This window comes from Anneissia japonica, unplaced genomic scaffold (assembly GCF_011630105.1).
Source record: "Anneissia japonica isolate Jap-2015-1 unplaced genomic scaffold, ASM1163010v1 scaffold287968_len422783_cov224, whole genome shotgun sequence".
NCBI classification, from domain to species: Eukaryota; Metazoa; Echinodermata; class Crinoidea; order Comatulida; family Comatulidae; genus Anneissia; species Anneissia japonica.
This window is the reverse complement of record NW_022752528.1, coordinates 204,647-219,106: the sequence shown is the minus strand read 5'-3', so window position 1 is coordinate 219,106 and position 14,460 is coordinate 204,647. Positions and strand designations below refer to the sequence as shown.

At 34.4% G+C, this 14,460-nt stretch overlaps 2 protein-coding genes across 5 annotated transcripts in view; both read left to right on the top strand.

Moving 5' to 3' along the window:
• The window catches only part of LOC117122323 (CMP-N-acetylneuraminate-poly-alpha-2,8-sialyltransferase-like), a 7,694-nt gene extending 2,247 nt beyond the window's left edge, over positions 1-5,447 (top strand). For both annotated transcript variants that reach the window (XM_033267885.1, XM_033267884.1), the window contains exons 3-4: positions 3,923-4,519; positions 5,162-5,447. In XM_033267885.1, the coding sequence (XP_033123776.1) occupies positions 3,923-4,519; positions 5,162-5,423 (859 nt within the window). In that variant the 3' untranslated portion in view covers positions 5,424-5,447. The remainder of the gene's footprint in view (positions 1-3,922; positions 4,520-5,161) is intronic.
• A 4,905-nt stretch (positions 5,448-10,352) lies between these two features.
• Positions 10,353-14,460, top strand: part of LOC117122319 (guanylate cyclase 32E-like) — a 44,105-nt gene continuing 39,997 nt past the window's right edge. For 2 of the 3 annotated variants that reach the window (XM_033267880.1, XM_033267877.1), the window contains exon 1: positions 11,168-11,300. The gene's annotated coding sequence lies outside the window, so the exon portion shown is untranslated. Of the gene's footprint in view, positions 10,553-11,167; positions 11,301-14,460 lie in introns of those variants that run through there. The other variant, XM_033267879.1, reaches the window with a different exon arrangement.

Here is a 14,460-nt window from a genome sequence, read left to right as displayed (position 1 = left end):
TATATGCCAAAATAGGCCTACATATATATTTGTTACTAACTTTTATATTTGTTTGATATTAGAAAGAGCGTGGAGACAATTTATTATAGTGTATATTTCCAGCGAGACGGCTATGACAACTCAGAATCAAAACAACTCATAACTGAAAAATTTAGTTATATGATTTCACATATGAAAATAATTACAGATGGTCTGCCGGTAGAATTTTATAAACTTTTCTGGTGCGACATAAAAAATTCTTAGTAATTTTGGAGGCCAATATCTTTGCTTAATGTAGATTACAAAATATTAGCCCAAAAAATTGCCACACGTATGAAAGAAGCATTGCCAAACGTAATTACTTCCGACCAAACTGGGTTTCTGAAGGGTCGTTACATCGGGGAAAATATCAGATTAGTACTTGACGTAATTAAAAATGCAAAAGATAAGTGTCTGAATAACCTGCATTTATTTGTAGATTTCGGAAAAGCTTTTGATCGTTTGAATTGGAAATTTGTTGAAAAAGCACTGGACAAATTTGGCTTTGGTGAGGCTATTAAAAGATGGTTCACAGTAATGTATAATGATATCTCTAGTTGCGTAATTAACAATGGTTTCACCTGCAATTATTTTAACCTATCAAGAGGGCTAAGACAGGGCTGCCCGCTATCCCCTTATCTATTTATATTATCTGCAGACATTTTGGGTCTGTCAGTTAGACAAGACAAGTGTTTCAAAGGCATCACATTTAAAGGTATTGATATCAGAATAAACCAGTTAGCAGATGATACAGTGTTTTTTTTAAAGATGAAAAACGCTTAATACGGCAATAGAGATTCTTGATAAGTTTAGTAAATATTCCGGTCTTCGTGTAAATTTTGACAAAAGTAACGTTCTTAGAATTGGCTCCTTTAATAATACCAACTTTAAAGTCGAATGTAACAAAAATATTAATTGGACAGATGGGCCTATAAAATACCTGGGAGTACACGTTTCTGGGAACAGTGACCAATTATTTGGACTAAATTTTGAAAGCGCAATTAGACAAAATAGGCAATGTTCTTAGAACATGGAAAATACGAAATCTATCCTTAATTGGAAAAGTTATGATATTAAAGTCTTTGGCTTTACCGATTTTATCGTATAACTTTTCAAATCTACCAACACCCTCTACAGAATTTATCAACAGAGTACAAAATATGTTTTTTGCTTTCCTTTGGGATGGAAAACCGGATAAATTAAGAAGAAAAACTTTATACAATAAGTTGGATAAAGGAGGTTTAAAGATGCCACATATACTAAGCTATATATATTCTCTCAACATTTGTTGGATTAAGCGTTACCTTGATGGAAGTGATGCAAAGTGGAAAACATCTTTACTTCTGAATTACAATCTATCGGTGGAAGAAATATCTTCACATGCAATTTTTCTAATAAGTCCGGTATTCTTAACCAATTATCTGGATTCTATAAAGATGTATTATCAGCCTGGAGTGAATATCACTTTTTACCTAACCCGGATACTGCAAATGAGATTTGCAGTCAAGTTTTATGGAATAATTGTTGTTTTGTTAATAGAGCTTTTAAAATTCAAAGTCACTGGTGGAATGCTGGTATTCGCACAATAAAAGATATAACAAATAGCGAGGGGTCTTTCCTTCTACAAAATGAGTTAGAATCCAAGTATCAAATTAAAATTGATTTTCTTCTGTATAATGCAATCCGGCATTCCGTCCCAACGACTTGGAGAATTAAACTCAAAGAAAATCCGAAAATATCTAATGAATGCGTTGATATTTATAGGTGTGAATCTGTTTTTAAATGCAAAAAAACTTGTAACAATGTGTATCATTCCATTGTGGAGCGTATTGGTACTGATGTAAGTGAAATAGAACAAAAATGGTCCGATATGGGTAAATTGAACATCAAAAAAAAAATTCTGTGTACTTCACAAACTGCCAATCGACAATAAAATTAAAGTTTTTCAATTCAAATTTATGCATAGAATCGTTTTCACCAATGTAAAATTGTTTAAGATTGGTCTGGTAAAGTCTGAACTATGCTCTTTCTGTAATAAGGAAAAAGATCATCTCTTACACATGTTTGTTGAGTGTAGAATCAGTCTTCCTTTGTGGGAAACTACTAAAGTAATTAATTTTGACATAAAAGTTTCTGCTTTGGAGTGCCTTATTTACCACCAATTGTTAATTCTTTCATATTGTTCACTAGATATTATATCTATAACTGTAAATTACAAAATATAATTCCTCATTTCAAGGATCGAAAACTCAGACTAGAAAAATAAAAAGATGTACTCAGACTCTTGAATTGAATCTCCCTACTGTATTGTAAACTCAATGGCATGCTTATTATTATTTCTTCTGTTTTGTTATTGCTGTTGTTGGTATTATTGTTGTCATTATTATCAATGACAACAATGATGGTAACAATAATAATAATAATTTGTTTTTCATGTACAATTGTATTGTATTATATTGTTATGTCTTTTTTATTAAGGCATTTTATTGTTATTTTTTCTGTTAAATGTTATGAATATATTATGCATGAAAGAAATAAATAAAAAATAAAAAATAAAAAAAATAAAAAAATGAAAATAATTACTGATACCAAACAGAGACACCTGAGTTAATCCATTAACTCTCCGAGCCTCTGGCTGAATGTGACTATTTACACATAGGAACACGTTTGGCATTTCTCCAAAATTCATATCTACTATACAAATTTCTATTTAGCCTCATTATTCATTTTCTTTGAATCGTGCATCTCTGACACTCAGTTCAACGTTCAACTTCTTGATTGTCTACCTTGCTCGATATCTTATATTCGATGCTTTATGAAATGCTTAAGGCCAACTCAAAGTTGAATTGTCAAAAACTATTTCTAATATATATATATATATATATATGTATATATATATATATATCTAGTAAATATATAAAATAACAAATAGTAATGATAAAACAGAACAAATGCGCCATCTATCTAGCGTGCTATTCCGAGGCGGAGTAACTCTTGAAGGAAACAAAAAGTATTTATTTATTTGATATATCTGATAGTACTAGTTTAGTGACATGAACTCAGTGAGTGCTTTTGTACCGGCTCTTGGAACATACAGGAATACAAGACAAGTAAATAATCAGGCAGTTGGTCGCACACGCATATAAATGCTACGTCACAACATTAGTTGAAGCGAACATTAATCGTATAATCGTATAAAGTAAAAATTGTGTCTGTAAGCATTCCAAATAAACAGTGAATAGAATGTAACAAGCTTGAGGTCAACGTCATCATTGATTTCTCTGTATTTACATTTACCAAATGGCTCAAGGCTCAACTATGTTATACTTTTAATCACCGTGATGCCGACGATACACAGCAGATTTATGTGCTTCCCCTTTATACTGAATAGTCTTAGAACTTTTAATTATTTAGTAAATTCTTGCTTTATTTTACCTTTATTGATTCTTTTTTTCTAGATCCCGTTCAAAATTCTTAAGATGATTACGTATGATATTGATCTCTGTTAATTTATGTGTATTGAAAACTAGTGATGTTTAACAACGCATGCGAAACGGTGTGTGAACAATTAGTTGCTTAATTTGGATTCGAAGTCCCATAAGCCCAATTGGTTAAGGTGTGTGCATAGACGGTAAAAGGTTCTTCAGGAGGTCCCATTTTGCTGAACATTCTTCTATCACAAGTCAAATACTAGCGTTTTATCCGCATACAGAGTGTGAGATAAAATGCCTTCAATATAGGAATCGGATTCAAACTTCCAACGAAAACGCCCACTCAGTGGCCCAATTTGTTAAGTGCGCGCATAGACATAAGATCCCGGGTTCGAATCTCTGCTTTACCACTGATATACGGTAATATGAGATTATTAAACATTCTTTGGTATAATATTTTAATATCATTTCAGATTCAACGAGTGCTTTAAAATCAGTCAGGCTGTGTTAGTCTATGATGACGACGTCAATGAATCAGATATGACTTTCGTACAGAATCTAATGCCAGAATTATCACCGCTGCAATACATCAGTGAATTTCTTTGGGGAACATTCAATACAAGGGATTGTCACATTCAATCATACTTTCGTCATGTGCATCTACCTTCTAGGCAACGCACATGCGCAGTAGTTGCTAATGGTGGAATTCTCTTAGGCAGCAATTGCGGAGATGAGATAAACTCGCACGACTTTGTTTTTCGTGCCAATCTCGCTCCTATTCAAGGCTTTATTAAAGATGTTGGCTATAAAACAAACATCACTATGCTTAATTTCGAATCATTAAGCAGAATTTACAGAAACTTTACAGAAAAGTCTACTGACAGTAAATTAGATAGGCCTGCTATTACCGATCGACTTCAATTTCTCAACGACTCGATCTTATGGTTTGGAAAAAGCATGCAAAGACAGGAAGCAAAATTAAAATTTAAAAAAGTGATAGAGGTTTTAAGGCAGGGGTATCGATTCCCTATCAGAGTGGCGTACAGTTGGAAATCAATTTCAATAGAAAGGTAAGTAAATGTTAGATGGAACGATCAATCAGTTCCTAAACACTTTTTACGTGACGTTTATTATGCACGATGCATCCATGTTCAGGAATGAAAAAATAAAATAATACAAGTTGAAAAGAAACTAATATTTTTAAATGTCACTTAACATGTAGTATTGATATCATAATATGGATTAAATTAATGAACATTTATGTAATCATTTCATTGTAATTATTTCAAAGTGTTACGAGTTATTTTAATGTAGGCAGATGTACATCGGTAATAAAAACATTAGATAATTAAAGCAAGGCCATGCCAAGAACAGACCCGATATGTTACCTAAATGAAGGTTGGTAGTGGGATTTGTTTTAACCAATTTATGTTGCAGATTGATTTCATTCTATTTCGGTCTAAGTTTAAATTGACTGATACTTAATAATTTTAATTTAATTATTATTAATGTATTCGAAGGAAACGGAATCTAGACCAAATTATAAATGTCGTCTTCGTTTATCGTAATACGCATTTATGGAAATATATATTTTAAAATGAAATATTGTCTAAATTCGATGCCATCATTGTCAAGCTATCAAAATGCAAAAACAATGCCCTCGGGCTGACCACATTTTGAAAAGTTTCTTTTTGTATTCATATAATTGTTAGATACTGGAACTTGCAGCACCATGCAACGACGGGCTTCAATATATATTCAGTAGCAACTCAAATTTGTGACAACATCGCCCTCTATGGATTCTACCCATTTAGTGAACTTGAAGACGGCAGTGGTTTGCAACATCATTATTATGACGATGTGAAATATTTTTTCTACCGGAGTCACGTGCACAATATGCCGTTAGAATTTTCGAAATTACAGCATGACGCAAAAAAGGAAAACATTCGACTTATAACAAAAAAATGTAAATAAAACATTTATCCTGATCAATTCTTATTAATATTAAATTGTATCGTTTTTTTTTGTTTACGTTATATATAAATAGTCAGTGGCAGAACCTAAGCCTTATACATCAATTAACAGGAAAAATCAATCTGTTTTATACCTGTAATTTCTTTACAAACAACAACTTAACTCTCGTCGTATCATGAGCGCGTACACGTCACACATAACTTTGAAATAATATAAAAGTGAAAAAGCCACCGTTACATTAAAGCCTTTGAGCGTTCTATTTATTATTTTAAAGAAAATAGCGGCAGAAAAAAAAATACCACCCCCCCCCCTCCACCCATAAATTATATATTTTCCTCACTTATTATCAAAATAACATGCAGGAACATATTGAATAGCGCTCCACGTCCGTTCTATAAATAGAATGAACCCCTTTTATTAATTTAGAGTTGTAAGACTTCACAAGTTTCATCTTTCCCCAAAGACTTGTATGCATTTTCACCTACACTCTCGTACAAACTTCCCCCGTTGCCATCCGTAAACCCGGTTTTCCACAAGGCGAATTTATTCGCGCGAATCTAAGCGTCGGTTCGCTTCCTGACCTCTGATTGGTTGCGCATTTTTTCGCTTCGCAAAAACCTGATAGAAATGTGAATGCGCATGCGTATGAACCGACGCTTTCGATTCGCGCGAATAAGTTCGCCAAGTGGAAAACCGCCTTTACTCCCAATTCAAATCTCTTCTTAAAACTTCCCTTTTCCATAGTTCATACTTTTTAAGTGCTTTGAGACTCCGTTAAAGAGCGGTATATAGCTGTATAAATGCTCAAATATTATTATTATTATTATTATTATTATTATTATTATTATTATTATTATTATTATTATTATTTTTATTATAACTTTGAAATAGATTTTTTTTTAAATCATTACAATACTTACATCGGCGAATTAGGCTTAACTGACATTATAACACACCTTTAATTACTCCACATTTTCCCGTCGTATTATTGTATTGTCCACTCGCTGCCTCATAAATTTGTAACACACAAAAGCATTAAGTTAATCTAATTAATAGTTATACACTATACCCGTGACTATACAGATCCAGGTGGCTAAACGTTTATCGAACTAACGGGCTGTAGCGAATTCGAAAGTTCATTATAAAGTGCATTAAAAATTCTGTACAGTATTGAAGTAGATGCTAGAATAAATGGCTAGCTAGTGTGGTGTCAGAGAAGCGCGTGATTACCTTTAAATGATACAGAACATAATGTATGATGATGATGATGATGAAGATGATAATGATGATGAGAATGATGACTGACGATGATGATGATAATAATGACGATGATAACAAAGTTGATGATAATATTGATGGTGATGAGGATAACGATGATGATATTAGCCAGTCATGGAAGTGTTCATAATATTGCCTTAGACCTATATAACATTAAGGTCTTTTCGCCAAAATGTTTTAAAAGGAAAGCAATTACATAATAGGCCTAAGTGTTATTTTACCTGATAGTAAATATTTCTTCCAAGCGGATATAGTAACTGTGTTTATTGATAGACTTAGATGTTTAAAGTTGATCACACGCCCTGTGTTTTCACTATTCTTTTTATACATTAATGCAGAAGTCAATCGCATTCTTATAATCCCCCCAGTTAGTAGGCCCAGATAATGGACATTTCCGCTAAGTCCCGCCTTATATTGTTGCTAAAACAATGGCGTAAATGTACGTAAACACGCGCGTTTGTTGGGCAACACATGTGTTTGTAGGACGCGCGCGTATTCCTGGCCCTTTCCTGATTGGTCAGTTGTTAAGTTTGATTGACACTGCGGAAAGATTCATTCTCAGAGGATTTGTTAGTCATGCTGGATATTGTAATGCACAAGCTAAAGCCATTTCACAAGGATGGTCCTTTATCCATTAATGCGGCGTTGCAATACACGAGTTAATCGCCGGTATGGTATTGTTTCGAAGCTAAAGTAAAACACTTTAATTTATGTTTACAGATTGAGTTTTTGCATGTATCGGTACTTGTTTTATTATTATTTTTGTTTTATTATTATTATTTAGTAGTATTAGCAGTAGCAGCAGTAGTAATAGTAGTAAAGGTAGTTCTCTCAAATAATAATAGTTCAATCAATCAATTAACCTTAATTCGGAATTTCCTCCATAATAAATGCATACAGGAAAGCATAAATAATACACACACAGAGTACACTACTCTGTATAACATTTATTCACACATAAAAGCATTTCAGAAGGCTATAAAAGCTGAAATTAAAAAAAAGAAAAGTACACTACTCTGTATACAGAATGTACTTTTAATATAACATTTATTCAGACATAAAAACATGTCCGAAGGCTATAAAAGCTGAGAAAACTGTATAAACATTAAGAAAATTCACCAAATTGAAACTATTCATAAAAATGGGAAGTTCCCAAAAAGCAATAGTGTACACGTACCTATGTAAACGTTCATTTGTGGCACAAAACCTGCGTTTGTAGGACGTGACACGCGCGTATTCTTGGCCCTTTTCTGATTGGTCAATTGTTTAGTTTGATTGACATAGAGGTATATTACATTATGCACTATATAAATTGACAATTATTATTATTATTATTATTATTATTATTATTATTATTATTATTATTATTATTTATTATTATTATTATTATTATGAAAGGTCCATTAGACAAGAACGACGCGTGTCATTCGCTATATCCATCAGGAAGACATTGACAGAGGCAGGTGTGTTGTATAATCGAAACAAATACCACAAATTATGCCACATCCGACACTTGTTTATATGACGATTGATGTATGTTTGAAGTTTATAATCTTATAGAGAGTTTGAATAGACGATATTAATTGATTATATTTCGCTCTGTTATCTGGAAAATATTTTGTCGACCATTCGTAATTCTCATCTTATCCTGTCATATCCTAAGTACCGTAATTTTGCATTTTATTAGTCGTCAGTGCCTTTTTAAACTTACCGCAGAATAGCATGAGGGGCCTAATTTGTAACATGATTGAATTTTAGTATTCATCTTTACGTACGTAATTGGGGACCACGCAAATAAAGGACAAGGTTAGCACGTAGGGCGCACGTCACACCAAATGTATTTTACTGAACTTGTTGGCAAAGTGCGATACGGTTAGCGCACAAACACACCATGCAAAAGTGCAATTCATCACATAGACAGACTTTCTAAATACTTCACCCTTAAGTGTGATACAGTTAGCAAGTTAGAATCACTTTTGAATCATTTAGCTTGCAATTACTTACAAACCTAATTACCAAGATAGATTCTCCAGAGAAAACAGATCAATTTCATCTACTCTAATCAATTGACGATTTCATTTCATACCGAACAGTAGCACTTTAATTTTTTTGGTTTGCTTGTAATTGGTTCAACGGTAGGCCTACTTTTCTGCGTTTAAATTTTTACAGAGGGGTTCACAGATTTTAAGTGGGTAACACAAAAAAGGAAAATGATAACCTTTTTTTTTGCAAAATTGATGGAAGGTGGGGATCATAGGTCAATGTCCGTAAGCCACATCGGTACTGAGCAGACACATGAGAGTAAGAATATGGGGGATGGAAAGATGCGATGGTGGATGTATCGGGAAGTAGACCTCTCAGCCATGTTAGGGAGGTGGGAGCTCATAAATATGATGTGGATGTTTAATTTCATTGGCCACAAGTTCAGCCAGGTACTAAATTACTTCACATTGATAAAAAAAAAAAAAAACAAAAAAAAAAAAACTTTGCTGGTAATGTTTTTTTTTTTTTAATTTTTTTTTTTTTGGTGGGGGGAGGTATGGGGCAGGTCAAAGAAGGATATTTTGTTGCGTTTGCTGAGTTGGTGACTAATGCCATATTATATCGATTACCGGTATCGATTATTGTATCGATATTAGCCTTGTTATTCCGATCCTTTCAGACTGCTGCTACCAACAATTCAGCAAACGGTGTCGTGTAAAGGGGGAAGAGCTGTCCCCCACCCCCTCCGTCGGGGAGAAAAAGCACAATTCGTCGGGGAGAAGAAAAATTATATGTATTTTCTACATATTAGTAGACACTAAAATCGATTAAATAAGCCTTTGAAACCCCTAATTGTCAAACTTTTAGGGGGATTCGCCCCCAGGTCCACTTTCGAAGCCTTTAATCGAAGCTCGACCACACACACTTTGCTTTCGTCGGGGAAATCTGACCCCTCGTCGAGGCATCGGCGACCTGTCGGGGTCCTCTCCCCCCCCCCCCCAACCCCCGTCGGGCAAATCCTGGCGTCACCCCTGAAATGGAACAGACTTGGATTCGTCGGCCGAGGGACGTACGACCGTCGTCCAATCGCACCATACGACGCAAATGAGTGCCCGGCTTTAATACCATTGTTCGGCTCAGATGGTGGTCAAGGGTTCAAAAATCCCCATCTAAGATTAATGCCATGTATAAGTCGAAGATTGGAATGGAAAAGATGACAGGCAATTATTGTAATAAAGTAGTGGACACATAAACTTGTCACACTGTTTGTGTCTCATGAGCAAGACACTTTATCTGTGTTTGCCTCTGTTCACCCAGGAGTATAAATGGGTACCTGTAGGTGATTGATTCTGAATGAAATTAGTAGTGTTGATTACACGCATAACCGTAGGAATACTACCCAAGGAGTGGGGGAGGTTGCACGATGTGTATGATTGATAATGTATCTAATGACAGGGGAGCGCTTTGAGCAGTTTTCTGGATATGTGCGGTATATACATTCTATTAAATAAATTAATTAATTAAAAAATAAACTTAGTCTTTTTGTTTTGTACAAATGCTTCGGTCATTGATTTTATTGCTAGAGTTAAAACAATGGCGACCAACCCATTGTTCCATTCTTACGTAACGGCATTGCTGTCATTTTAAAAACAAAAGGCAGGTTGATTGTGTACACCAATCACTGACTAGCCATAACGGACCAGGTTTCCTGTGCAACGAGATCCGTTTCTTAAGGCACAAGACGGGGCTAGCTAACAAGTAATTATGGTATAAAATGTGTTTTAATGCCTTGAAATCCAGGATAAAACAGAAAATTATGCTTAATGAACACGAAACAACTTCCTCAGCTTGGATCCTGCTCCGATATGGTGAGATTTAACTAATAGATTTTCTTTAAAAACTTACAAGCCAATGTTCACCTGTCAGGCAAAGGTTTATTTGGGCCTTGCTACATGGGGCTGTGTCCGGTAGAGCAAGGAGGTATAAAAATAAGTAGAGGCCACTGGGCAAAGATCTTACAATTTGGCGTTTTCGACCATTGAAAGCTTTTTATGAAGCCAGTAGTATAATAAATTTACACTGAAAGGCTTCATATCTCGTCCAGATGCTGCACAGGCTTTGACGAGTACTAAAGTAGAAGTACAGGGTTTTCATGGAGTCATGGTCGCATCAGGGGCTGGCAAGTAAAATAAAGTTCTGGATGGACAAATTAATAATTTTAGTCCGTGGCGTCCGTGGCGTCGGACGACGGGGGTGGGGGGCCTCAGCTGGCGCCAACATTGATTGAGTCATGGTCGCATAGAACCGAGTTTAAATAACATAGAACAACGTTACTCCGAATAAAGAGAGGGAGGCCATGATTCAGTGTTTCGACTTTTATAGGATCATTTTTTTCATCCGGAGTAACGGTTATATAAACATAAGCCTAACCATTAGGCCTACATCTGTTGGTTTTTGAACCGAGTTTTTTTTAGGTAAAACACAGCAGCGACTGTGTTGCACAGTCTTCTAAATAGCATTGATTAACTGCGAACGCTTACATAGCCGAATACACCAGGAGGGGACGACATTTATTATCTGTCAGTGGCCCACCCAAGTTGTACATTGGAGTGATGTGTAGGTTATTGAGAACTATTATTTTATTGTTTATAAACTTAGTAAGTAAACTGAGCTGCTGATTTCTCTACCATCGACAGATGGTAAAGCAGGGCTCTGGGGGAATCATGGACTAGTCAGCTTACATTTCATTTAGATTTTCATTTCTGTTTTGCAATTAAAACAAAATCCACGATTTATACATGTCGAAGTAATATAATCGCGCGCGTGGGCATGGTGGTTGTCACGTGGTTGTTAGGACAAATCAGATGTTTTTAAACTAATGTCCATAATTACCATTTAAACCTGACTGGTAGCTGACAATTATTATGTAGACGCGTTAATACAATAATATGCAGAAAGCGGACCAGATCCCAATAGTCATAACAAATTTGATAGTATGCATTAATTATTGATATTTAAGGAGACATAAATTAAGTGAGTATACTATGATTACATAGTACCAGTCTTACTAGACAGGATTGTCAAAAAGTCAAGTAATGGGCCTTTCCAATGTATGTATGTATGTATGTATCTATCAAGTTAAAAAAAACTGACCAATAAAAACAGGGACAGGCATACGCGCTTGTCCCACAAACACACATGTTGTCCTACATACGCACGCGTATACGTTTACGCTGTCGCTTTGTAAGACTGAGCAACAGTAACCAAGGGATTTGTCTTAACTGCCCATTACGTCAGATGTTAAGCTCCATGGTTTCCATACAATCGCTACACTGTCGCTAAAGTGTTTTCAGTGCAATCGTCGTGATGCGTAGCAGGCCCCCCCCCCCAAATAAAATCACCAAAAACTGTCGGCGATAGCGTGGAGCGATTGTATGGAAACCAAGCGTTACCGTAGTTATTGGTATTATATGCTTTTCTTTACAATAAATACAATACAATATAACATGACACAATACAAAATGAAGGCTTAAAATGACATATTTTAGGGAATTAGGCCTAGTAGAGAATGTCAGAGAAAGCATTCTCCAGATTTGATTGACAACATCATCTGATGTGTCTAATAGAAGATTAATTGTTCCGGATATTGCTATTTCGTCATAATAATGACGACAATGTAGATGATTATGATTTTAGAATAGTAAAATAGAGGGTGATAATGACGAATTATGACACAATCATGTTTTATAGTGCTAATGACCATCCCATTGTAAAAACACACACACGTCTACGCTGAAAATATAAGATGAACGTTGTTTAATAAAGTGCTAAGAAAACCACTATATAAAAAGCTTTTTTATGGAGTGTCCATCGACACAGACGGATGCAATATTTTAGTGCTAAATAAATGACGCGAGACTAATGGTGATTGTGAAAGCGATCTTTACTGTATATACAACCAAACATCGAGTACGGTAATCAAAGACACATTAGTGACAAATAGCTTTTGCAAGATTTATCGTGATATGCTTAGGTAGAGGGCGTGTGCGAAAAGGGCAGAGATTTGGGAATCATTGGCACATCCCAGGGAGGGGTTTCACAGATGGAGTGTCTAGATCACCTCAGGCACCATGGGTGGGGCTGAGGCAACACAAAGTATAATTATGACACCTCTAGATGACCGGAAATGGCACTCGCACCTAAATTTATATATATTTCGGTATCTTTCATTCAATAAATGTACATAAAATAGTTTATAGCAGTAAAAACTGAATTTCAACCTGAGTAGTTCGAACATGTAGGAAAAGAATCCTCAATGATTAAAATTTAAAATAATTTCCTTTTTTTTTCTCCAAAAAAAAAAAAAATGCTTTTTTTAAACTTTTATTTAGGGAGGTGAATGGTGAATTGAATATCCATAAAATGGTTTAAATTATATTTATGATAAATGAGTAGACGTTTTGGTAAACATATATATACCGGAAACATGCCTGAAACCAAGTAAAAGGCATTTACCGACACTTCGGATTGTCAATCAATCATATAAACATAAGAAAAAAAGAATCTAAAAAATATATAGAATTACAGTGTTATACTTAATTTATTGAAATATTATGCAAAGCGGTTTGAATTAAACTAAATGTAAGATACAAGATCTGAAAGTATATATGGACGCCTAAATTACGTCTATAGCGCAAAGTAAAAGACTAGGATGATGTACCTAGAATCATTTCATGGACCATTTGACAAAACCAATTCAGCGAAACGGTTCATGTTTGACTATAAAACATCACCATGTCCGTCTCATTTGAATGTCTAGAGTAATCGAACATTCAGAAACATAAAAAAAACAGAAAGTGGATAAGAAAAACTACACAAAATAAGTGAAAAAACCCACAAACACAAAACAGCAACTATCTATTTGACCAAAGCAACAGAAAAAACAAATTTACAGTCTAATAGTAAATTAAATCAGCCAGGAGTATTAACAGGTATTACAAATTCTTCCCTGTGAAATAACTATTTAAAATAGCAATAATATTAATAACTATGCTAACATGTATACATTTTTATAACTTGAAAATAACAATTAAAAATAATAGAATTGAATTGACATTTATTAGGTACTCCAATACACAAGAACAACAACAACAACAGAGAGAAAGTTACAAAAAGCTAAAATCAAAAACGATTAGTAAATACATACACTGAAACCTATAATAAACCATAGTGAATGAAACACTGGGAGAGCCCATAGCAAGTGCTGGCTCATGTTTAATTGAATCCATTATAAATGGGATTTATGGTACAAAATAATTCCTTTTGTAAGAGAACTCTTTTACAATGACTCTATATTATGATAACATAATTTTTGAAAAAATATATATTCATTAACATAATCTTAACTTATTAAGATATTATTATTCTGTTTCATTTCATTTATTTGCTCCAAAGTACAATGAAATTGACAAATATTATAATGACAGAAAGAGGAAAAAATAAATCCATTGGTCGGACAGGATTGCCAAAAAGTGAACTAAATCACTGTCTAGTGGCTCTCCGATGCCAATGAGAACATTATTTTTATTATATATATATATATATATATATAATGCTTGCATGAAATTCTCACTTTATACCATCTAGCTTTTTCTACCCTCACTCACTCGCCACTGAGGAAGGACTAGTGTTGTCCGAAAGCTCTGGTTCTATTTCTGGCTGTTTACTTACGTTTACTTTTTAGCTGTTGCTTATCATTTTTGTATCTCTACTGAGA